The following is a 26668-nucleotide window of genomic DNA, read 5'->3' as shown; positions in this document are numbered from 1 at the left end:
TTAATAAAATAATAATATTAATAATATATAATAATAATATTAATAATAATAATAAATAAAAACCACTTATTGCAATAACAAAAAAAATATAACATTAATAATAATATTACACTAATTATTATAATATATAACTTATAGTAATAATAATAATAATAATAATAAAACCACTTATTGCAATAACAATAATAATAATAATATTAATAATAATATTACACTAATTATTATAATATATAACTTATAGTAATAATAATAATAATAATAATAATAATAAACCACTTATTGCAATAATAATAATAATAATAATATTAATAATAATATACTAATTATTATAATATATAACTTATAGTAATAATAACAATAATAATAATAATAATAATAATATAATAATATTACACTAATTATTATAATATATAACTTATAGTAATAATAACAATAATAATAATAATAATAATAATAATAATATTAATAATATTACACTAATTATTATAATATATAACTTATAGTAATAATAGCAATAATATTAATAATAATGGTTAATGTGTTGCATAATGACTACTTTTACTTTCTATATTTAAAGTACATCTTTCTGATGATATTGCAGTACTTTTACTGGAGTATAACTGAATGCAGTACTCAGTACCTCCTGAGAGGATGAGGATGAGGAGGAGGATGAGGAGGATGAGGATGATGAGGAGGAGGAGGAGGAGGAGGATGAGGATGAGGATGAGGAGGATGATGAGGATGATGAGGAGGAGGATGAGGATGATCGTGCTTCTACTTTGACTTTCTGGGTGTCTCACCGTCGGGATGGAGGACGTCACGGAGGGGCTGCGTGGTGTTAACCCGTCCTGAGAGAGCCTCGGATGGGGGACCGTCACCGGAGGACCGGCAGCAGGTCCAAGGAGACCAAGCTCCGGCTGCGGGTTCTGTTCCTGGACGACAGCGAGCGCACCTTCGAGGTGGAGGTGAGCTCGTCACTTTGAATGACTCATGCATTTGTATTTATTTTACACAGTATTTTTGTTGCATTTTTTAAAAAATATTTATGATTAATTAAATATATTTTCTAAAACGCAACAGCAGATTTGTAACTATACACCATATTTAATTCCAGAGTAGGTTTTCACATTGAGATCACTATCACAGTATAATTTAACCTCTAAGACACTGTGACAATAAGTGCATTTATTCAGGTACTATGTCTAATTCTGAGGTACTTGTACTGTACTTGGGTATTTCCATTCCATGCTTCTATATTCGTCCTCTCCACTAGATTGATTTAAGAGTTTTAGTTACTTTGTAGATTCAGAATACAGAATATAAATCAACTAACACAGGATGATGTGTTATTATGGATTAAAAAGTCATCGATATGAGCTCCAGCTTTACCAGCTGCAACATTAATGCATCGATATTGACAATCCAGTGATATAATACACATTATTCTACATAGGAGTACTTTTACTTAAGTATATTTTGATGCCGATACTTTTTTACTTAAGTGAAACTTTTAAATAAGGTCTAACTTCTGCTACTGTTCTCACTGTTAAGATCAATCAGTTAATCCATCCATCCAACCATCCATTTATCCATCAATTTATCCATCCATACACCCATTCCTTCATCCCTTCATCCATTTATCAATCCCTCTATCTATTAATCCATCCATCCTTCCATCCTTCCATCCATCCATTTATCCATTTATCCATCCATCCATCCATCCAATAATCAATTCATTATCCATCAATCATCCATCTACCCACCCATTTTTCCATTCATCCTTCCATTAATCCATTCATTTGTCCATTTATCCATCCATCAATGTATCCATCCATTCAATTCACTTCTACTTGTTTTGTACAGCCAAAAATCACAAACTTACCTCATCTGTAAATCCATCCATTCATCCATTCATCCATCCATCAATCCTTCCTTTTATCCATCCAAGCATCTATTTCCAGTGATAAATCAGTAAATTCATTTCAAGCAAAAGTGTTACAAATTAAACGCCAGCAAATGTTCATTTTTACAGCTTTTCTTTGTCTTGTATTACACTTAACCAAATATGTTTGGGTTAGGGTTTGTTGGTCGGACAAAACAAACAACTTTAAGACATCTCATTTTGTTTTAGGAAATAATAATGATAATTATAATAATAAGAAAATAATTTGCAGATAAATTGAAGATGAAATAATAGTTAGTTGCAGCCATAGATGGATTCATGAATGGATGATCGCCAGGACAAAAATGACAACAAAGTCTAGAAGACTCTTTTCTGAAATAATGATAGAAAAGAAAATTTGGACAAAAATAATCTTGTGAAAACAGTTTTGTTCGCAATTAGGAATCATTAATGTCAAACTTCCTCACTAGCACATGAAATATCATAATTATCATAAATTAAACAGTGTTTTTCCTTCTAAGATTGAAATGCCAACCGGACAACAAAGAGTTTAATGCGTTTAAAGTATGAATATAATATTTGTTGAACGCTTTTTGTACCAGACTGCAGACTTAAATATCTTAAAATGAACTTAATTAATCAGATTAATACTGCAAAAATGAAACATTTGCAGATGTTTCAAGGCTGCCAAACATCTCTGTGCCGTGAAAACGTCTGGATGTGAGGCGTAAACGCTCTCTGCTGTCTATCAACCGTCATGTGCTTCACTGTGCAGCTGCAGAACAGGCTCATGATTTCCAACATGGTGACACCGCCTTCAAGGCAGTAACGCAATCTAAAAAGAGACTTTCACTGTGTGTGTGTGTGTGTGTGTGTGTGTGTGTGTGTGTGTGTGTGTGTGTGTGTGTGTGTGTGTGTGTGTGTGTGTGTGTCTTGCAGTATTGTGTTGGCAAAGTAGCTCCTGTTTTCCACGCCTATGCTTTCTCTGTCAGTTTCCCAGCGGCCTCTGGGACATTAGTAGCATCTTTACAAGAGGAGGAGGGATATATAGAAGAAAAAAACAGGATGAATGGGTGGCAGAAATAAACTCTACCCACCCTGTGATAAATATAGTGTATCTTGTAATATGTCTGCGTGAGACCAAACCCATACTGAAAATCATAAAGATATTAAAGTAGTCGAAAAAATTATTCTCAAAGTTTATTTTATGAAACAAATAAACCTACTTCTTATAATTTCAGGAATAATAAACTAAAGTTGTGTCAAACTGAAATCATTTAAAAAATATTAATAATATATAAGAAATATATGTACAAAATGTATGACTTAATCGCCACCCGGTGGTACGAAAGAGAAATGCAGTCTGCTTTTCTATTAAAAAAAGTCCTCCTCTGATTTATCATTGCACTCAGGAGGCAACTTCCAGTTCTGCCATGTGAAGTCAATACGGAAGTTTCTTTCCAGCTTGCATTCTCTCTCCTGTCCATCAGGGGGCGACTCCTCTGGTTGTATAGAAGTCTATGAGAAAATGACTCTACTTCTCTCTTGATTTATTCCCTCAGTAAACATTGTAAACATGAGTTTATGGTCTCAATCTCTAGTTTCAAGTCTTCTTCAATACAGCATGATGTTCATTTAGTAAATGATGCTCCATTTAGAGTCAAACAGACCATAAAGCAGGGGATGCTTTAGGGGTCACTTCCTGTTCAGCGGTTGCAGAAAAACAACATGGCGACAATCGTAATCCAAGATGGCGACAGCAACGTCCACTTCTTATATAAAGTCTATGATTGCACCCTTATAACACTGACAGACTCACAATGGACAGTTTTTAAAAAGCTATCGAAATCAATGCAGCATTCTTCCTCCTCAGCGCCTACAGTACCCACAATGCAACTCAATCGCAGACAGAGATTTGTATGAGTTATGCTAGTAGTAGGGCTAAGAGCTACAGAGGTCTCACTTCTCTCCAAACTACACATCTCTAGAATATTTTTTAATTTTCAAACTTCTTAGTGGACATCATTTAAAAATAAATCATTTTAGGAAAGTTGTATTCCAATTTAGTTTTTATTAAAATGTTCCACAGATGATTTCCGGCCAGCAGATTGGACCATAAAGTTGCTTTCCATTCAATTTGTCTTGTATTCCGCTCTGTTGAGAACTATCTGCTCTGTTGTTCTGGGGGCGGCCGTTTGTTTCCAGTAATCATCGGTTAGGTCTGTGTTCTCTTTATAATCGCTTACAGCTGCTCCGTCGCTCCTCTTCCTTCCTCTCATGACAAGTTAATGAAGGGCGTCCAGCGACCCCCGCCGGGCGCTAAACGCCGGCTAGCAGACAGCAATCACTAAAATTTAAAAATAAAACAGCCTTGTGTTGCATAAAAAGCATCTCGGTAATTAGAGAGAAGAGAGAGGGAAGAAGAAGTTTGAGGTAGAAAGGATGAAATGGGAGGAACTGGTAACGATTCCACCTTACTGGGCTAACATGGCGATGGACTTTACAGGCTGACATCATAATAAACTGATCAAATAAAAATGAATTAATATGCACAATAAAACTACAAAAACAAATATTTAATAGTTGCAAAAAAAGCTGCAGAAATCATGAAATAAATTACAAAAATATTCTTGGAAGGCTTGTTAGGCTAACGGCTAATGGAATGGACGATGTGTTTTGATAACAGCTAACGGTGTGACAGCATGTTTGGCTAACGGAAAAGACGCCATGTTTGGCTAACTACCAGTACGCACACTGCTGTACCCGACGTGACAATAAACAATAAAAAGCCATAATTTAAAAAACGAAAATATGAAAATTTACAATAAAATGTGATATACAAACAAACAAATAAGAAAAATTTGATTGCATGAAATGTATTTTACGATGACTTGGAGCCAATTGCATGCATACAGTGTTGCTGTAACCAAGGGTTAGACATTGTGGGTTGTATTCATTCAATCACGGAATACAGCAGTTATCACCTTTCTAGTTAATTAACACCTTCCTTTTCTTCTTCTCCTCCGCCTGTCATAACTGCTTTTTCATTGTTGTTGTTTTTTACTTCTTTTTTTCTTTTTTCTTCACTGTTTGCTTCATCTAACACTCTGTCTTTGTCCTTTTAATGGTAAATACTGTAATATTTACACTTTGTGTTTCCCTTTCTTCTACAGTGATAATTATGAAATGTGGTTGTTAAATTATGGTTCAGCCCTCTTTTAATAATAGATATCTAGTCAGTTAGCTGTTAGCAAAACACATCGTCCATTCCGTTAGCTGTTGGCCCAAACGCACCCTCGATTCCGTTAGCTGTTAGCTAAAGCCAGTTAGCTGTTAGCCAAACACATTGTCCATTTTCAATCTTAAAGTTAGAGATACACTAGAAAGAAAAATCCCCATTTGTCAAGCATTCAATTTATAATGATTTTTTAAAACAAGGGAAAAAACTTACAATTTCAACCCAATTTTAACAGAAATAAATGTTTAGAGCGACCCATAGATTGTCCATTTTTTCAGCACAAATGTTGAACGATTATATAGTTTTGTATAATGTTTGTATAATCCTGCATTCATGCACCAGTAGAAAAGTGCACCACAAATTCTTGCATATTCACAATTAAAAAATGTATGAAATCAAGCATCTATACGTCTTGTTAACACGAAGAAGTCATTGACTTTTCTCACCTTTTCTTTTTGAAAGGCAAAAAGTCAATTGACCTCCAGCTCATATGAACAGAGATTATTATACAAACTCTCATTATGCAAAGTGAACTAAGTAAAAGAGAGTTTCACCACAAAGTCTAAGGATCCCCTGAGAGTCCACTTTTAAGAGTCTCAATTAAAAAATCCAATTAATCCTCTCACTCTCCTCCTCCATCTTTAATTCTCTCTCAGCAAAAGGTCTTAGGAGGCGACTTCTTCAACAAAGTGTGTGGTCATCTGAAGCTGCTGGAGAAAGAGTACTTTGGTCTGGAGTTCAGACATCAAGGCGGCAACTACGTAAGAATAATCAAAACACACGCACAAAGATTCTTTTTTTGATTTCTTTGTCATATAACTGTGTTTCTGTTGCAGGTGTGGTTGGAGCTGCTGAAGCCGCTGGCCAAACAGATTAAATGTAAGTTTCTAAAGCTAATTCAGGCTAACATGCTGCTATCAGGCTAAAATAATCCTCTTTTTTTCTCATACAGATATTTGGAAGCAGTGTGAGGATTAGTTTTCTGAATTATCTTAAATAACGCTATGCTCTTATTTTGAAAGGAAGGCAAAATGGGTAAACCTAACCAAGTATTTCACAATGTTTTGCTAAGCCTAACTAAGTAGTTTTGTTGTCTAAATCTAACTAACTTGTTTCCTGAGAAGACAGTAGTTTATTTTGAAATGACTGTATGCGTGTAAAAAAAGGAAAATTGACACGTGTTGCTGGACTTTCGTAGAAAAAACATGAAAAATTAGGACTAACTTTTTTCGTAAGATATCATACAAATAGTTATATTAGGATACAATGAATGGTTTGATATGACCAGTGAATGTGGTTATAATAGTGCATAATAGGGGAGTTTCACAAGCCACTAAAATCTCCTAAAAGCCACTTTAATTGCATTTAAAGTTTTCAACAAAATGAGTTTTAGAAAGAAATACATTTTAATTTCAAATTAAATACCTGTTTGTTTTGTCTCAGTTTGTTTTTAAACAGTGAGAATCTTTAAAGTAGAGTCTTTTTTTGCAGATAAATCTTAAACCGAGTTATGTTTGGTTCTTCTTTAGTGTATAAACTTTTATTTTGTTGTTTATTTTGGCTGTGACACTTCCTTTTATTTTGTTCTTTCTCTCTTTTCAGACACCAGCGATCTGTTCTTCAGGTTTATAGTAAAGTTCTTTCCACCAGATCCTGGACAGCTGAAGAGAAGCCTCACCAGGTAACAGCGTCTTCTGATATGATTTATGTTTTCTAATAAAATTGCCATCATAATTATCTTATTGTGTGTGTGTGTGTGTGTGTGTGTGTGTGTGTGTGTGTGTGTGTGTGTGTGTGTGTGTGTGTGTGTGTGTGTGTGTGTAGGTATCTTTTTGCCTTACAGATAAAGCAGGACTTGTCAAACGGTAGTCTGACCTGCAATGATAACAGCGCCGCCCTGCTGGTCTCTCACATACTGCAGTGTAAGAGTTCAAATATAATAGTTTTTCATCTCCTTCCTTGTGTTTCCTTTATGTGTTGAGAAAATCCTCCTACATCTTCAGATAAATGTACTTCTTAAAAAACTTGTACCTATTGTTTATTGTTTTAATAGCGTGTTTTTATGTAAATGTGTGTGTGTTGCAGCAGAGCTAGGGGATTACGACGTGGAGCTGGACAGTCATCATTTAGAGATGAAGCAGTACGTCCCCAACCAGGAATATCTAGACCACAAGATCACCAAGTTTCACAAGAAACACAGGTACACACTGTTTAGAAGTTTTCACTACGGATGTGTTCATTTCAAGCGACAACCTACGGTTCTGAAAAGTGAAATGCTGAAGTGCCTTAAAGCTGCATTCTCTCTGCTGTCCACCAGGGGGCGACTCCTCTGGTTGTATAGAAGTCTATGAGAAAATGACTCTACTTCTCTCTTGATTTATTCCCTCAGTAAACATTGTAAACATGAGTTTATGGTCTCAATCTCTAGTTTCAAGTCTTCTTCAATACAGCATGATGTTCATTTAGTCAATGATGCTCCATTTAGAGTCAAACAGACCATAACGCAGGGTATGCTTTAGGGCGGGGCTACATGTGATTGACAGGTCGACACCAGGTCGTTGTCTTGGAGTTGTCCACGTTTTAGTCTTAGAACTTTAACTGTTTCACAGTGTATTCTCACTTAATGAGAGTTAATTGAAACATTTTGGTCAGCTAAAAAATGTCATATTCAGTGTTTGGTTTGGTTGGTGTTTAGCTCCACCCTCTAGTGTCACTTCTGGTTGTAAAAAAACAAGATGGCGACCGCCAAAGAACCAAGATGGAGATTGCCAAAACCAAGATAACAATGAAAAAAAGATAGCGTTCGTGAAAAACCAAGATGGCGACAGCAAAACCATGTTGGCGTTGGCCAGAAACCAAGATAACGATGTCAAAAAACAAGATGGCGACTACCAAAAACCAAGATGGCAATGACAAAATGCCAAACTTGAGGCTTCAAAACCGTAGACCATAAACCAATGGGTGACGTCACTGTAACAATGTCAAATTATTAAATACATTCTGTGGTTGATTTTCACCCCAAAACAAGGCCACAAATAGGGATTTAACAAATCGTTAGTCACACCCAACGTCATTAACGGTAAAAATGTGTTTGTTTAATACGTTCTCTGTAGAGGTGCGTCTCCAGGAGAGTCTGACATCCAGCTGCTGGAGGTGGCGAGGAAGCTGGACATGTACGGCATCAGGCCTCACCCGGCCCACGACGGGGAGGGAATGAGGATCAACCTGGCGGTCACACACTCTGGGCTCCTGGTCTTTCAGGTTGGTGGTTCATGGTCTCAAACATAAAGCTTGCGTGGTTCTCCCTGCTGCCAGCAGGAGGTGCTGTTTGGAGCCACATTAGCAGCTCAGCTCTTGGGAGGGTACGTCTGATGGTTCGTCCAAAGTGAAATATCTCAACAAATATTGGATGTATTGCTATGGAATTTGGTGCAGACATTCATGATGACCAGAGGATGAATCCTAAATAGTTTGGTGATCCCTTCATTGTTTAACTTGGCGCCACCATCACGTTAAAACTGACCACATTCATCATCGTCTTGCATTGAAGGACATATTAAATGCTCTTTATTTTCTGCGCTTTCTAGGGAAACACCAAAATCAACACATTCAACTGGGCGAAGATCCGCAAGCTGAGCTTCAAGCGCAAACATTTCCTCATCAAACTACACGACAAAGTCGGGGTGAGGACACGTTTGAACTCACATTTGTTCATTATCTATCTGTGCACATACTGTGTTTGTGTCTACTGATGTGAAGTGTTTGTCCGTCCAGCCGCCGTGTAAGGACACACTGGAGTTATCGATGGCCAGCCGAGACGTTTGCAAGTGCTTCTGGAAGACGTGTGTGGAGTACCACGCCTTCTTCAGGCTGGCCGAGGAACCCAAGACGATGCACAAAACGCTGCTGTCCTGTAAAGGCTCCAGCTTTAGATACAGGTAAAACACACACTGCTGGGATATAAAAGGTATTGAACTCCTGTTGGTTGTTTTTTTTCTATTCTTCCTGTTTCTGCCTCATTTCTCTGTTTCGTATACACATAATCAAACACGTAAATTTACAAGTTAAAGTCCTGCATTTCAAATTTGACCGAAGTATAACAGTATTGGCTTAAAATACACTTAAATTAGTGTACTGAAAGTAACAGTACTCCTTGTGCAGATTGGCCCATTTCAGAATAATATAATAAATCAAATTACTCGATTGTAATTGTTGATGCATTCATGTTTTCATCACTTTAATGTTGCAGCTGGTAAAAAGTGGAGCTCGTTCTAATTACTCTAAATACTATTTTATTTATATTGATACGTCATAAATTACCATTAGTTGATTATATTTTCTATTCAAAATCTAAATCTGCCTCTTAAATTATCAAATAAATGCAGTGAAGTAAAAAAAATTGAATACTTCTATTTATGTAGTGGGGTAAAAGTATTAAGTAGCAGAAAATGGTAATAATCAAGTAAAATAAGAGTACCTCAAAATTGCAAAATATGTAATCCCTGCTGCACTTTTTATACTAAAGGCTTAAAGAGGATGATAATTATTTTTTTTGGTTTCTTTGTGAAAGTGGACGGACGCAGAAACAGCTGCTGGAGTGTATGGGATCAGGGGAAAAGAAGCCTTCGCCCTTTGAGAGGTGAGAAATAAATGAATCAGCACTCGTTAAATGTAAACAGACCACTTGATCGAAGTATATAGTATAGATTTATGAAAATACCATTTAAAAAAGGTGCAGACATTGTGCTAAACGACCAACAAAAGGAGTTTAAATCAAAGAACTTGGATGATTGTGTCTCTAGTTCGTCACTCCTAGTTTTGAATTTTCTCGCTTGTCTTGTTGTTGAATTTATTGTAAATATTAGACATTTAGCCACCATATAGTAGAATAAATCAAGTTCAACTCTTTGATATATTTTTATCCTGTGAACCTCAGATAAACATATATTAAAGAAACATTTGGCAAAGAGATAAAACAAGAACCAACGAAGGATAGAAAGGCAACTTGTTTGTGTAGTTTCTCATCGTCGGTTTGTCTTCTTGCAGGACTTACTGTCAGTCAGACTTTGATCCCAGACAGTGTCGCTCTTCTCCTGATCTCCTCACGGATGTCTCCAAACAAGTAAGAAAAACTGCCATTTATGCACATAACATGCATACGTAACAACTTTTCTGATGTATTTTTGTCTGTGGATAAAAGTAAGCGAAGGCAGAATAATTCCATGTTAGCTTACCCTGGCTAGCAAGTTTTTCTCTAAAGCTGATAAGTGACACTTGAGAAAGTCATTATTAACCAATGGGACCGAGTTGGTCGACTGTTAAACGCTGACTCAGTGGCCAGACTTTTTCACACCTCAAAAGGTAAACCAAGCATGCATAGCAAAGAGAAAATAAGGATATATATAAATGTTTGGATGCTTATAATAATCCTGCAGAAACAGTTGCTAATTCAGCATTGACGACAGCTGCCTCCACTGTGAGGGAACCCAAACAAAGTCAGTCAAAAAGAGTAGCAAAGCCTTTCAGAGATGGAGGGAATATGTTGCTAATAGTTTAGCTTCTGCTAACCTCAGCTAAAGGCTCAACCCTGCAGCTATGGTTAGCAGAAGGCTAAACTGTTAGCAACATTTTCAATTCATCTCTATAATAGCTTAGCCTTCTGTGTGAGTGGAGTTTAGCTGAATGCTATGCTAATCGATTCATAGTTTGTCATTTTTCATGCAAAAATGGCAAATATGTTCTTCTTTTCTTGGTTTTACACTATATATACATCCAGTAAATTGAATATATTTGGGTTTCCATGTTCCAATAGGTCAACAACATAACAATTGATGAAAAAAAATAAGATTGGCAGATTAATAGCTAATGGAAATAATTGTTCTTTGCAATAAAGGGAACTCTAATATTTGTGTTTCTTACCTCCTCAGTTGTACGAGCACTCCCACCAGTTCACCCGGTCGGGTCACGCTTTGGAGGTCTACAGTCAGGATGAGATGGACCGACATCACCGAGGCGGGGACAACGTCGACATCGGAGGAGGAGGGGCTAAACGCAGCCAATCATCCGTCGAGGTCACCCAGAGGACTCGACCATTTGTCCAGGTCACCCCCCTCTCTCCATCTCTACACCAATCAACCCCCTCGCCCAAGACGAGATCTGCCTCCGTATCTGTGATGGAGGACATGAGGGGGGGACGTATCGGGGCTCAGCGCCAAGCCCAAAGGCTAGCCGGTATCTATGGCAACCGGTCGCGGCGTCGGCCCAACCCCCAGCCGCACCCGGACGCCCCTCAGCAGCTGGTGCTCCTCTACCCAAACAGTCCCGCCTACCAGTACCACCCCATCCTGCCAACATTCCCACTAGCTGGGTCCTCGCCTCTCAACCGACACCCTTACTTGACGGACTACGTTACCGTTTCCTCGCTGGAGCGCTTCCCGCAGCCAAGGAGGCGGGATTATGTGACGTTGGACGGTTTGTCGCGACCGCCTTTCTATCCGCTGGGCCACGACTCGCCATCGCTCTCGCCAATCAGGAGGAATTTCCGCCCCTCCGGATCAGGCGGGCTGGGATTGGCTCGGGTTTACCAGCCGGGAAGTAACGGAGCGAGGCTCTTGGGCGTCGGACGAACGGAGGCGGGTCATTACAGTGACGACTGCAACTTCCTCCCTGGGCTGCCTCGCCGCGTGGCTAGCCAACCGGACGTCAAGTTTCACCTCGCAAGGAGTTCTAACCCCGCCTTTAACCCCGCCTCCGAGTTCCGTCCCCTTGGTTACTACCCCCACCTGACACGCCCCGCCAGACCCACCTACCTCCCGCTGAACTCCTCCCCTCTGCCCGATCGACCTACCTCGCTTTGCATGATCGGAGGCAACACAGGGAGCTACAGCGACTCGGACCCGGAGGTTTTCTATCCGTACTACTGCCGACCACCCCCACTGGGGAAAGTGGTACACTCCGCTGGACTAGCCAGGATGAGGTTCTCCTCTGGGAGCCTCCAACTGGACGAGGAGGATGAGGAGGAGTATGGAGGGGCGACAGATAAAGCAAAAAAAGAGTGTGAAGACGACAAGAAAGGGGCAGGAGACAGGACGAAAGGTCCTGCAAAGTTTACTGAAGTCACACTGTAGGTAAAGACGAAAACAAAAGGTTCATGATATGATCAGACCACAGACTGAATATAAGAAGTGGACGTAATAATTTACTAAATGAACATCATGCTGTATTGAAGAAGACTTGAAACTAGAGATTGAGACCATAAACTCATGTTTACAATGTTTACTGAGGGAATAAATCAAGAGAGAAGTAGAGTCATTTTCTCATAGACTTCTATACAACCAGAGGAGTCGCCCCCTGGTGGACAGTGGAGAGAATGCAAGTTTTTAAGACACTTCTGCATCAGCTTCATTCTGCAAAACCGGAGGTTGCCGCTTGGATCACACTCAAAACTGGCAGGATGTTTAAAAAAAAGAGACTGTAGAATAAACAAGACATTGGTAATAAATGTGTTTTTATGATACATATGTTGTTTCTGAGGTGTACTGGCAGATGAAATGTACTGTTTTTTGCCTTGTTTTAGCGAAAACCTCAGCTTCTTTGGTAGCAATATTACGGGTACAAGCTAGCAAATTTTGGGGATTATTAAAAGCCATAGAATTCTAGTTATGTACCCCCCCTAGTTTATCATCAAAGGTCCAACAATTTGTTGTAGCCTCGGCCTTAACAACTGACCTGGTTCACAGTTATAACTTTGGTCTCATTTTTATATCTAGCCATCAGTTCACTCGTTTTTGTATTCTACTATGGATGGCCGATTCATTGAATTATTTCTGATTTTTGTTTCTGCATAAGGTGAAAATTGATTTACCACAACATCTACAAAAAAAGTTTAAATTAGTTGAAGCCATGAGAGTAGACCTAATGTGTGGGTTCTACTTTATTCACTCTGTTCCCGTCATGTAGCTGGATAGCCAACAGATATCAGGCATGATGTCTCATCTGAACACAAACAGTGGGAGAAAGGAATAAGGGTGGACTTTTCTGCTTTATCCGTGCTGAAACTGCACATTTTTTTATAAAAAATTTGTTAGACCAAGCAAGACGGCACTTTTTTTGTTTGAAAGTTGGTAGGACAAGGCCAGAAAGTGAGTTTTTTTTTAATTTAAAATTGGTTGAAAGAAGCATGAAAGAACATTTTTTAAATAAAAATTGGCCAGATGAGCCAACAAAGAACATTTAAGTCTTTAATGTAAAGTCTTGTTGGTGTGATGCGTACGTAAGTTATTGGATAACTTTATATTTGCTCTAGCTGGGTATGTGTTTGTGGTTTTAAATGAATGGTTCTTGTGAATTCTGCAGGATGATGTGAAGACCTTTTGGGGTTTAAAGAAACTGCACCAATAAAGGATTATACAAAGGACATAATTATGGTCAAATTAAATCAAAATGTATAAATTGTGACCAATAATCTGGTATGTATTTTCCATTTCACCCAAGCAATCAGATCATATCCAAGTGTTTTAACACATTGTGATTACAGAAAATCACATAAAAGCAAAAAGATCCGAGACTACAAGACACAAAATGTCTAAAATTGAAAATGATGAAAGCCTTCATTCAGAAAAATCCCATTTAAATTAAGAAAAATACTTTTGAAACAACATTTCTCTCAATCAAACTTAAATATTTATTCATAAAACTCTAAGTCCCGCTACAAAAAAAAAAAAAGAGTACACGTCTGTAAATCTTACATCTTTCATTTTACATTTCCCCCCTCAACAAGCATTTTCGTATCCCTTATGATATATAAAAAGACAAAAATATACAATGACCAAGTTTTATAGTGTCTTTGGTACAAACTATCAGTAATATCTTTCATTACAGCTCCCTTAATAGTATCAAAAAGAACCTTTGCTACTTTACTATGTATCAAGAAAAGGACAGTCTTTTTACGAGCGAGCGGAAAACCTTTGTGCGGTTGTGTTTTACTTGAAGATCCTTGAAAATATTCCTTTTTCCTTTTATTTCCACTGAAATCTTATTCCAACCAGACACTTTTTGAACATCCCAGAATTGAATCTTAACCGATGTTTACTTAAAGACGGATAAAACCATTTATTCATGTTGCTATTATTTAAACTAACGGTTTACAATGCTACTTGTTGTGTTACCAGACACAAGAAACTACACTTATCGTATAAAATGGCAGCTGTTTAAACCATTTAAGTTGTAACTTTATCTTAAGTAACTTAATAAACTTGAGGATCTTAGACATTAGTTTGATTTAGCTAGCGACTTTGGAAACAGCTTAACAAGAAGCAAGCAAGCTAGCTTACATGTTAGCAATACTAGCTGCCTAGCTAATCTGGTAGCTCCCATAAATTTGTCAGATTTTTTCAAATTGTTGTTTTACAGCTTAACAAACTTGAGCATTTTAAAACATATTTATATAAACACATATTAGCTAGTTACTTTAGAAATAGCTAACAGTAAGCTAGCTAGCGTACTTGTTAGCAAGCCACTAGCTGCCTAGCTAGTCTGGTAGTACCACAAAAATTGTCAGAAATGTGAATATTTTGAAATTGTTGTTTTTAACAGTAAGAAACTTGAGACATTTAATTTTTTTTATGTACATAAATGTAGCTAGTTACTTTGGAAACAGCTAACAACAGTTAGCTAGCTAGCGTACTTGTTAGCAAGCCACTAGCTGCCTAGCTAGTTTGGTAGCAACAAAAAACATGTCAAAAATGTGATTTTTTTAAATGGTTGCTTTACAGTCTAAGAAACATTTTAAACATTTACCTAGATAAGTTGAGCTAATAACTTTGGAAACAGTTAGCTAGTACCTTTTTAGCAAGCTACTAGCCGGCTGGTAGCTCACAAGAATGAGTCAATAACGGGTCTAAATTCTTATAAATGATTGAAACAGGTTTTTCACCGATGAAACTCAGATTCCTCAAGTGTGTTTGCTTTAAGAGTAGGATTTTATCCTTGGATGTTCAAAATTATTATTTCCATTGCTGTAAAATAAACCTTTTATAGTTAAAATGACCAAATTTAACCCTGAAAACTATACATTTTGTGGGACCTAAACTGAATTCTGCAATAAGGGAACTGTAATACAAAGCATTACCGAAGACAACAAAAAATATGTAATATTGGCATATAATCTGTCTCAAGTGCTACTGGACAAAAGTATAAACATCTACAAAGTCAAGACAAGTCATGACAAAAGAAACAGATACCACTGCTGATGGACGAGAACCCTCTTCTATATATTTATCTGTGTATTTTTCTGTGTACTGTGTACTTTAAGAAAATGACTGATTGCATAAATAATCAATGCACATGATGGTAATTTTAATAAAGTTTAAAAATAACTTGCCTTCTCTCAATTAGGGACTTATTTTTACATTAAGTCTGACCAAAAAAAGAGAAGTTCATGACCCTAAAAAGGGAAAACGAAACCGCAAATCCAACTTTGATTGTTTTTTCAAAACTTCAGAACAGTCGATTTAAAAAAAAAAATCAGCAAATTTTGAATCAACTCGTGGGAGAGAAAAAAACGTCTACAACCTGCAGCAGTGAATATATATATATATATGTATTTATAATATCTAGTGTATATATTACATAAGTAGTGTGTGCATGTGTGTGTGTGGGTTTGTGTGTGATGTGTGTGTGTACAGCGAGGAGACATTGCACAGCAAATCTCCTCCGATTCCGAATCGTCCAGCAGCGTCACCGTACGGAGACAGTCTCTCTCTTCACAGAACGTTTCACTTCCTTTATTCAAAAACATTTACGAGTCCCTCAGTTGGTTGTGAATCTGAGGACGAGAGAGAGGAAAAACATTTGGTAAATAAGTTTTCTGAATAAAGCGATAGACGAGAGAGGAAATACACTGAAATTAAAAGAACCCAAAGACAAAAAAATGTAAGAAAACTGACAAAAATAAAGTAATAAAAATGAGCAGGTAAGAAAAACAAATAAACAAACAAAGGGGGAAATATTTAAACACTTCTTCTCGTACCTGGCAATGATGTGTGTGACCATCCTGTCCGTGATACCTGGACAGACCTCTTCAGCCAATCGGATGTTGCGTTCAAGCTCCTCGATGGCCAATCGTTGCTCAGAGTGCTCCTTGTGCTGCTGCTTCAACTACAGGAAGAAGATGGGGAAATGAAAAATCTGCATTTCTGCACTTATTTATTTATACTTTAAAGTCAAAATTCTTAGGATTGTTTTAGGACCTTAAATGTCTGGAATTGTGGGAAAAGTTTTAAAACATGTAAACGATGAGAATCACAATATCTTTTTTAACTTTCTGGTTTATTGTACGGATTAAACAATATATAATGTTTTAATTATTGTGCTTTATATGTGTTAGCACACGGATTGTTTTACTATTAAACAGAGCCAGGCTAACCGTTTCCCTGTTTCCAATCTTTAATGCTAAACTAAGCTAATCTGTCCAATTTCAGTACACAAATAACACAATTGGAAGACAAAATGTAGCCTTTTCTGAGGAAAGAAAAAGTTTTGATACAATTTGTTGGAAATTAACAGTGAGTTTATTTTTTTTTTGTCTGGATTTATGGAGATTTAAATGTAGCCACAAGATGGCGCCGTAATGTGTTAAGCAGGTGATAAGCAAACACAGGTGATACTTCTGATGATTTGATTATCCTAAATGAAATATGCTATATTTTATGATGAAGAGTGTGTGTGTGTGTGTGTGTGTGTGTGTGTGTGTGTGTGTGTGTGTGTGTGTGTGTGTGTGTGTACTAACCTCGGTGAAGACGGGAGAGATGACTGTGGTCAGACTGGCAGATTTAGTCAGCTGATCCTGACCCTGAACAGGTGAGGAGGAGGAAGAGGAGGAAGAGGAACAAGGTGAGTCCAAAATGTAAAAAGAGGATAATAAACATTTTTAAACTGCCATGTTTGACAGGAAAAAATAAGGTAATCTAAATAACTCCTTTCATAAAACAGCTTTTACACTTTTTAAGGTTTGGAATAAACAGTTGTCTTTAACGTTTCATCCCTCAAAACCTTTTGTGAAATATCTATAAAGAGAAGAGTACAAATAAAAATGCATCTCAAATCAATATGTTTTCCTAAGTACCTCTAACAGATCTATTAATTCCTAATGAAGACTACAAGAAATGCTATGTTATTACTTTTTCTGTTAAACCTTTGTCCAAAAATAAATAATAGAATTTTAGTAATCGGACAGCGTTTTAAGCATCTCTCTCACATGCATGCGTTTTATTTTGAAGGTTTACTTTCTTTACTTAAATACACATATTTTAATTTATAGATACATTATATAAACATGTATTCGATATAAATATATATTATATATACACATGCTCACGTATATAAATATATATATATATACATGTTCACGTATATAAATACAAGTATATAAACCTACATGTACATATAAATAAATGTACACACCTATATATATATAATATATAATATATATATATATATACACATATATATATATATATATATATATATATGCAAGTAAGTAATGAAAGTAAACCTTCAAAATAAACCACATACACACACACACACAAATAATATATATATATACATATATATCGTATTAAAACCATAGTATTATTGGTCCTGACCGTTCCATTGAGGACCTTCCTTCCCTCCGTTGGCTTCTTCTTACGGACGGTGGTGAAGGACCACTCAGGTGAGTCGCTGTTCTCTTTATTACTGGACTCACTAATACACACACATAAGAAAACACACTCTCAGATCGGTTTTAAAGAAATGAAAACAGATCCGAGCTTCCTGCTGAAAAAACAAACACAGAAATCAACATGTGGAGGTGAACTGACCCGTCCGAGTCGTCGGAGCTGCTGCCGCTGTGCCCCTCCTCCTTCCACCTCCTGTACCTGTCGATCAGCTCGCTGAGGTAGGACGTCTTCTTACAGTGTTTGACGATGAACTTGTGTTTGAGGAGCTCTTTGGCTGTTGGACGCTGCAGGAGGAGAAAAGAAATAAATCACTACATGTATTTTTAGTGAGAGAAATATGAAGAAAGAAAGAGTTTGATATGGTTCGTATTTAGAGGAGATGAGCTGTTTGACCACCAGGGGGCAGCAGAATACACCTTCAATCACACAGAATAGGACATAAAAACACTGATTTTACTCAAATTTCAGTAGAATAAATGACGAACAAAAACTATTCAAACTAGAAAAAAAAATGACAAATGAATCATGAATAAAATCTGTATTTTCTTGTACATAGATGAATCAAAATCTCATTCTTATACTTCCTGTATGATGACAAGATGTTGGTAGTTGGCATTTAGTTTTATCTATTTGTTTTCACCTGAATTTAACATTTAAGAACTGTAACGTTTTTGAACAATTAACATTTTGTTGCCTGTAAAAGTGTGTAAAGTGTCAAACCAGTGGTGGAAAAGTATTCAGATAATTTATCTATGCAAACATACAAATATCAAAATATAAATACAAGTAAAAGTCCTGCATTAAATACCCTCCTAACATAAAAGTATAGAAGTATTATCAGAAAAATGTACTCTAAGTAAAAATACTTGCACCCTTAACGGATTATATTTTTTAATTATTATTTTGTTAATCCCGAATCATCAATAAATAAATGTTTTTTTGTGGATCTAAAACATGACAAATTCAAAACTAGTTTATTCAAAGTCAAAAAAGTTAGAAAACATACTGATTTACTCTTTTATAAACGTGTTTTATAGCTGGTTTTGTAGTGTAAAGTAACAGTGTAAAGTAGCAGCAAATGGAAATACTGGAGTTAAAGACCTAAAAATGACACTTAAAAGAATATAAAAAACTGTATAAAACAAATGTATTTTGGTTGGAAAAGTGTCACAATTAAGATTTAAATATGGGAAAAAGCACATTTAAAAACATCCTTTCTACAGGACTCTGAGGAGGAAATGTATCCAATAATAAATAACTTAAAATACATCTTAATCCCTCTAAGTAGCTGTTGTTGTTTGCGTTTCTTACGAAGGTGGGGTCCTTGTTGAGGCACGCCTCGGTGAACTCCTTGAAGCTCTTGGAGAAATCTCCGCTCAGCGTCGGAGGAGGAGACTTGGGGATGTGGAACAGAACTCTCATCGGATGCATGTCGGAGTTTGGAGGTTCTCCTTTGGCGAGCTCGATGGCCGTGATGCCCAACGACCAGATATCGGCCTGGAGAGACAGAACACAAACACACACTGTTATTCTTCTGGTGTAAAGTGGCCTTTAATATTCTGTATAATATCAGAGAGAAGCTCGGTCATATGTTACGTCATTTAAATTAAAAGACAGGCTCTGGTTTTTTTTTTGCGATAAAGCGATCTGTTTATTGTGTAAAATGTCAAATAAAATTGTAAAAAATGCAATGAAACATCTTCAAGGTGCTTATTTTTGTGATCAATAGCCTAAAACTCAAAGATATATTGAGTTTATAATAAAACCATCAAAAACAAGATAAAACAAAACCAAATGTCGTAAACCATCAACCTAAACCATCAACTGGTCATCAACTTTAAACTGCAGGGGGTAAACATCAACTGCCGTAAACCATCAATTAAACCATCAACTGCCGTAAACCGTCAACTGTCGTAAACCATCAAATGCCGTAAACCGCCAACTGTCGTAAACCGCCAACTGTCGTAAACCATCAACTGCCCAAAAACTGTCAAACCGTCAAAACCAATCAACTGTCGTAAACCGTCAACTGTCGTAAACCGTCAACTGTCGTAAACCGCCAACTGTCGTAAACCGTCAACTGTCGTAAACCGTCAACTGTCGTAAACCATCAACTGCCATAAACCATCAACTGCCATAAACCATCAACTGCCATAAACCATCAACTGCCGTAAACCGTCAAATGTCGTAAACCGCCAAATGTCGTAAACCATCAACTGCCGTAAACCATCAACTGCCATAAACCATCAACTGCCGTAAACCATCAACTGCCGTAAACCGCCAAATGTCGTAAACCATCAACTGTCGTAAACCGCCAACTGTCGTAAACCGTCAACTGTCGTAAACCGTCAACTAAACCATCGTAAACCATCAACTAAACCATCAACTGCCAAATGTCGTAAACCATCAACTGTCGTAAACCGTCAACTGTCGTAAACCGCCAACTATAAACCATCAACTGCCATAAACCATCAACTGCCGTAAACCATCAACTGTCAACTGTCGTAAACCGTCAACTGCCGTAAACCGTCAACTGCCGTAAACCATCAACTAAACCAATCGTAAACCATCAACTGTCGTAAACCATCAACTGCCGAAACCATCAACTGTAAGTAAACCATCAACATAAACCATCAACTGACGTAAACCGCCAAATGTCGTACACGGACTGTTGACTGTCGTACAATGAAACATCTTCGGAAAACCCAAATATATCCAGTTCATAATTATATAACAACATGAGAGAAGTTGGAACCAGAATATATATATTTTTTCCATTTCTTTATTAATACACTAACTTTTGAACTATTTGGTTACAAGTTGTAGTTTATTCCTAAGTAGTGAGACAGTTGAAGGCAAACAAACACACACAGATGGTTTGTGGATGAAAGTTGTGAGGCTGAGTTTTCGGTCGTGTCAGCCACTAACCATATGTCACACACACACACACATAAACACACACACGCACACAGGTTGAATGTCAGTTTCAACTTGCTCCAATGACCATGTGGCGGCCCAGGTGAGACAACTGTCGTAAACACACACACACACACTAGTAGCTGTTCAGGGTCACATTACAACAGGAAGCTTGGTGACTGTTTGACTGTTAACGCTGCGGCTCCATTACTGGGACACACTGAACATATGGCAGCACGAAGAAAGAGACAACACACACACGCACACACGCACACACACACACAAACACAACACACACACACACACACAACAAACACACACACACACACACACACACACAACACACACACAACACACACACACACACACACACACACACAACACACACACACACACACACACCGCCAAACACATGACACAATGAAACATCACAAAACTTGCTAAACAAATATAGTTCATAATTAGAATATAATTTTTTTTTCTCCATTTCTTTATTAATACACTTGAACATTTCCTCCCTTTATTTTTTCCTTCAAAATCCCCCACCGTGTTTCATAGAAAAATGAAGTGAGATGAAGTTAATCGGCTTTATTTGGGGAAACACGTCACGTGGTTGCGGTGAACACAAACTGTCCTTTAAGGTTTATCGGTTTATTGGTTTTTTGTCGCTTAAATAACCGTTAGCGACGTCTGCAAACCGTCTTCAGTGTTTCATCAGGTCACACTTTGACTTCCTTCCCCTTACAGAAGACAGAAAAACAACTTCCACAAATTTAAGTAAGATTTCACAAAGAAGTCATTGTGATAAAAAAACAGTAACTACTACAAAATAAAAGCTTTTCCTTTGTAATTCACTTTTCATTGCTAATTATTTTCACTTTTTGCCATTTCATGAATTATGTGAATATCAAAACATCTCTGAATAATGAAACAAAACAATTAATTACCACAATAAATGGATAATGATAACGACAGACCAGACATTTTAATTTGTTTCTCCATCTTGTTTTGTTCTCTTTGAGATCTATATATATATATATATATATATAAATAATAATAATAATATAAATAATAATATATAGACCAAAAATATAATATATATATATATACAAAAAATATATAAAATATATATATATATAAATAAAAAACATATATAAAATATAAATATATAAAGAAAATATATATGTTTATAAATATAAGATTTCACATTCACAAGTCATTGTGTTAAAAAAAAAAGCTAATTACTACAAAATAAAAGCATGAATTAAAGCTCATACTTTTCCTTTAGAATTCACTTTTCATGCGCAATTATTTTAATTTTTTTGCCATTTCATAAATTATTTGATTATGAAAACCTAACAGCACATCTCTAAATAGCATAAACTAAAGAATTTGTTACAAAAAAAATGGAAAATGTCGACGACAGACTCTGTTTGAGCTTATTTTTATCCCTGTGACACCAAAAACAACATGACGCATTAATTACAAAGAATAACAATTAGTTTTGGAGGATGAAAGCAACTTTTTGATATAAAATCTCATGTTTCAGACACAATACACACACACGTATATATATATATATATATTTATATATATAAAAATAGTCCCATTTAAACACAAAGACATGAATGAAACCACAGAGTACACACACCCTAATGGATCCACCTTATTTCCATAACACGCCAAACCACAAACTTGTATTGACGCAAACAAAGAGAGAGAAAGCAGGTCAGGAGACGTCACCGTAAGTTCATGTTTGTTTTGTTCTTTGGTATCACATCAAACTGTTTAAATCAGCCAGGTTACTTTTGTTTGTGTGTTTGAGAGCAGCAGGTGCAGCGATGAATGGAGGGCTTAAAGCGGCGTATTGGGATTTATTTATGGACGAGGGAATCCCCCTTCAAAGTAAAAGCATTGCGAGGATGGATTTGAATTAGGAGAACTCTTTAATGTTTATTATAACAGATTTGTTTAAAGGCATAAATGTGATTTAAGTTGCATAAGACATCAAATAACGGCTACATTCTTTTCTTATTCTTGTCTAAGAAGTCCAGACAGGTCAACACTGGTAAATTATATTAAATGCAAATAAAACACAGTAGAAACAATGCAAACGACCTCAAAGCCAGACACAACATAATAAAACCACGTTGCTACGGCAACATGCAAAACGTGGCGCACGGTGTGACGGCCTTAAAGGATATAAAGTTCAGATTGAAGCCAGATGAGCTTTTTAATGACGAGCAGAAAAGAAGTGAAACACGAATGAACCGCACAAAGAATATTATAAAAACAAACACACATGGAAGGTAACCAAGTACTGCTTTGAGTACTTGAGTATTTTCCATTTTACTCTACTTTAAAGTACAGTCAAAAAGGAAGTATAGTTGTTTTTACTCCAGTACATGTTTCTGTCAGCGTCAGTAACTTTACTTTATTCAGATTAATAATTAATTAAACAAAATTATAATCAATTACTACATTAAGGAAGTAATGTTGCAGATAAAAGATAAGACTTTATTGATCCTGGTGGGGCATTCTAAAGCTTCCCAGCAGGATATAAAACCATTAGAATGAGCTCAAAACACCTTTAGGTTTGACATTAACGGTTGGTCTTACCTTGGAGTCGTAGGCCGACTGCTGGATGACCTCGGGCGCCATCCAGAATGGCGTCCCGACGAAGGTCTCCCTCTTGATCTGCGTGTCCGTCAGCTGACCGGCCACCCCGAAGTCCGCCAGCTTCACCTGGCCGTGCTCCGACAGCAGCACGTTGGCAGCTACGCAGGATTAACAGAATTATATGAAGGGCTTTGGTTAAAAGTAAAGGCTTGTTTCATGTGCCAGTTTGTTTTAGGCATGTTTATTTTATATATTGTGTAAAGTGTCATACAGTTATTAAACACTCGGTTTCATCTTATTTATTTTTATTTTATTAATTTGTATTTGTTTATATATATTTTTATCTCATTTTTAAAAATATTTTTTTATTTGTTAATATACATTTTATCTTATTTATTTTATACATTTGTATTTGTTTATAGATTTTTATCTCATTTTTTTAACAATTTTATTTGTTTATATACATTTTATCTTATTTTTTATTTTATTAGTTTATTATATATATATATATATTTTTTTTTAATCTTATTTATTTAATCTTATTTATTTTACTGTTTTATAAATATTTGAATTTTACCTTAAGATTTTTTTTGCTCTGATAATGTTGTTATATTGCCTTTTATTGTTATTTATATATTGCTTTTGCTTTCTGTAAAAGCACTTTGTAAACTGTTTTAATGGTGCTAAATAAATAAAATGATTATTAGACACTCGTTTTTTAAACAAGAGCTAATATCTGTTTATCTAAATAAAGCATGTAAACTTCGATTTCAGAGTGAGACTTTTTTTTGTTTTAAATCCTGTATGTAAAGTGTTCTAGTATACTGATACAATCCCTGTGAAATAGGTCACTTTTTGCACATTTGTTTTTTATTCAACCACCAGGGGGCGGAAATGTCAGAATCTTCTTACAAACAGAGTCTTTTAATGTGTGAACTTCTACAGTCTGGATCTACTTTCTGGTCTAAAAATAGGCTCAGAGTACGAACAAGCGTTGTACACAAAATGTACAAGTTAAAAGTAAAACTACAAGTCACAGGAAGTACTGCACAGCTTGTTAAAGTAGTTGTGTATTGTCTTTTGTAGCTTTAAAGTCTGAGAAAACTACTAAAAGTGTAATTTTTTTCCAACAAAACGTCAGTGTTTTAAAGTCAGGGAAGGTCTAATGACAGATGCATTATGGGAAGTGTAGTGTCATACCAGATACTAAAAGGCAACAATAACAACAGCAGAAATCACAAACTACAACACCGTTCAGACCAGTATTTATATATACTGTTCCATATATTATACCTAATATCCATTATGTATTTTAATACACTTTACTATATTATACCTATATACACCATATAATATTTGACATTCTATCATATTCTATGCTAAGTTATATGGCTGTATTATACTATATATATATATATATATATATATATATACTTAATCACACCACATCTTGATACTATACTTTATGAAAATTTGTAATTATTTTTTTTCACACCACTGATACTTTATCTTGTAATTATTTTCTCCAAATACTTTTTGTATAGTTTTCTATATTGTATTCTACTCTTATATTATTTTTTATGAATGCGTCATTATTCATTTATTTTTCCTTACTCTATTTTTATCTGTATATATTTCTGGGGTTTTTTTTTCTGCCAAATGCTGGTACATATTCACGGTCTACTTTATTTTACACTATACAATACTTCATTATTGTTCAATACTTCATTATTATTATTATTATTAAAATGAAGTATTGAAGTTTATGAAGTAGAATGAAGTCAGTATTGAAATACTTCATTATTCGTCCGATTTCTGCAGATTTTTTTCTTCTAAATTTCCCCCACTTTAAATCAATAAATCTGACCTTATTTTTACATTTTACTTTTTTAAATGTGTCCCTACGTCATATTAAATCACTAGACGTCTATGGCGATTCCATCTCCTCACCTTTGATGTCTCTGTGGATCTTCTTCTCAGAGTGAAGGTAGTCGAGACCCTTCAGGATCTCCTTCAGCATGGTGGCGATCTGGGACTCGTCGAACGGACCCGCCCGGAGCTACACACACACACACACACACACACACACACACACACACACACGACACACACACACGCCACACACACACATGACACACACATAAAACACTCACTTAACATGACTGAGGAACTCAAACACACCCTGTTCAGTTTCATTCAAGTTAAGACAACTTGAGTCACCGTCATTATTAGTCATCATTATTATTTAATATTATTCAATAACTCACCAAGTCGAGCGCTGAACCTCCTCCCAGATACTCCATAATGATCCATAGTTTACTGCCCTGAAAGGAAGAGAAATTACAAATGGATTAACAAATAATCAATTAATCAGATTATTCTGCACGTACACTTCAAACCTTAATAAATATCTTTCAGATTATTAATTTTATTCATTTTTATTTGTTTATATATATGTATTTTATCTTATTTATTTTTATTTTAATTTATATATATATATTCTTTTTAATCTTATTTATTTGATCGTATTTAATTTACTGTTTTACAAGTATTTAAATTTTACCTTCGTATTTGTTTTGCTCTTATAATGATGTTATATTGCCTTTTATTGTTATTTATATTACTTATATTTATTACTTTGTCTGTTAAAGCACTTTTTTGCACTTTTTAATGGTGCTAAATAAATAAACCCCTTAATAACTATCTTTCAGATTAAATGTTATTAACTTTGATTTAATGACCGAAAAACCAATCAGAGGATGCTGGAGGCTGACTATTGATGGAAAGTAAAACAGTACATTTACTCAAGTACAATTTTGAGGTACTTCTACTCTACTTGCCACTTAATACTTCAACTCCACTACATTTCAAGACAATTATTGTACCTTTTACTCCTCTGCAGTTCTGACTATTTAAATTACTTTCCAAATTAAGATGAATCACAAAAATATAATTATTATATATTAGTGAGACTTTATTGATTAGCAAAGTAATTAAAATTAGCTCCTTTTTATACCTGCTGCAACATTAAAGTTATGAATACATTAACAACTATAAAGCAGTAATAAAATATATATAATTCTGCATTATGAGTACTTTTACTTTTGGTGCTTTAAGTGAATTTTGACTCTAATACTTTTACTTGCAACAGAGTATTTTTACACTGAGACAATACTACTTTTACTGCCTCTTTAACCTTCTTTTATTACCAAAAAATGTTCCTGTTTGTGCCGTAAAGCGTTCAGTTTTGACGTAACGAAGACGTGAAACTCT

At 35.8% G+C, this 26668-nt stretch overlaps 2 protein-coding genes across 2 annotated transcripts in view; one reads left to right on the top strand and one right to left on the bottom strand.

Moving 5' to 3' along the window:
* The first annotated feature begins 863 nt into the window (after window positions 1–863).
* LOC129093833 (FERM domain-containing protein 7) lies at window positions 864–12268 on the top strand. Its single transcript, XM_054601956.1, has 12 exons — window positions 864–965; window positions 5798–5902; window positions 5978–6020; window positions 6744–6822; window positions 6966–7063; window positions 7227–7341; window positions 8255–8402; window positions 8729–8824; window positions 8916–9079; window positions 9712–9780; window positions 10188–10263; window positions 11069–12268. The coding sequence occupies exons 1-12, from the start codon at window positions 864–866 to the stop codon at window positions 12266–12268; spliced, it is 2295 nt and encodes a 764-aa protein (XP_054457931.1).
* A 1550-nt stretch (window positions 12269–13818) lies between these two features.
* The window catches only part of stk26 (serine/threonine protein kinase 26), a 27981-nt gene continuing 15131 nt past the window's right edge, over window positions 13819–26668 (bottom strand). The window contains exons 4-12 of the mRNA XM_054601631.1: window positions 25663–25719; window positions 25346–25454; window positions 23396–23553; window positions 19172–19357; window positions 18002–18144; window positions 17786–17885; window positions 16930–16992; window positions 16171–16298; window positions 13819–15966 (exon numbers count right to left, since the gene is read on the bottom strand). Coding sequence (XP_054457606.1) covers window positions 15951–15966; window positions 16171–16298; window positions 16930–16992; window positions 17786–17885; window positions 18002–18144; window positions 19172–19357; window positions 23396–23553; window positions 25346–25454; window positions 25663–25719 — 960 coding nt within the window. The 3' untranslated portion in view covers window positions 13819–15950. The remainder of the gene's footprint in view (window positions 15967–16170; window positions 16299–16929; window positions 16993–17785; window positions 17886–18001; window positions 18145–19171; window positions 19358–23395; window positions 23554–25345; window positions 25455–25662; window positions 25720–26668) is intronic.

This window comes from Anoplopoma fimbria, chromosome 7 (genome assembly GCF_027596085.1).
Source record: "Anoplopoma fimbria isolate UVic2021 breed Golden Eagle Sablefish chromosome 7, Afim_UVic_2022, whole genome shotgun sequence".
NCBI lineage: Eukaryota > Metazoa > Chordata > Actinopteri > Perciformes > Anoplopomatidae > Anoplopoma > Anoplopoma fimbria.
Note: the sequence above shows the minus strand (reverse complement) of the source record. Positions and strands in the feature narration are given on the sequence as shown.

What these genes read in the sequence shown, in the direction of transcription:
- LOC129093833 (XM_054601956.1), top strand. Translation starts at nt 864, where the DNA reads ATGGGGGACCGTCACCGGAGGACCGGCAGCAGGTCCAAGGAGACCAAG. An exon ending in GACATCAAGGCGGCAACTAC is followed by an intron (nt 5,903 to 5,977) that starts GTAAGAATAATC and finishes TTTCTGTTGCAG; the next exon opens with GTGTGGTTGGAGCTGCTGAA. An exon ending in AACTACACGACAAAGTCGGG is followed by an intron (nt 8,825 to 8,915) that starts GTGAGGACACGT and finishes TTGTCCGTCCAG; the next exon opens with CCGCCGTGTAAGGACACACT.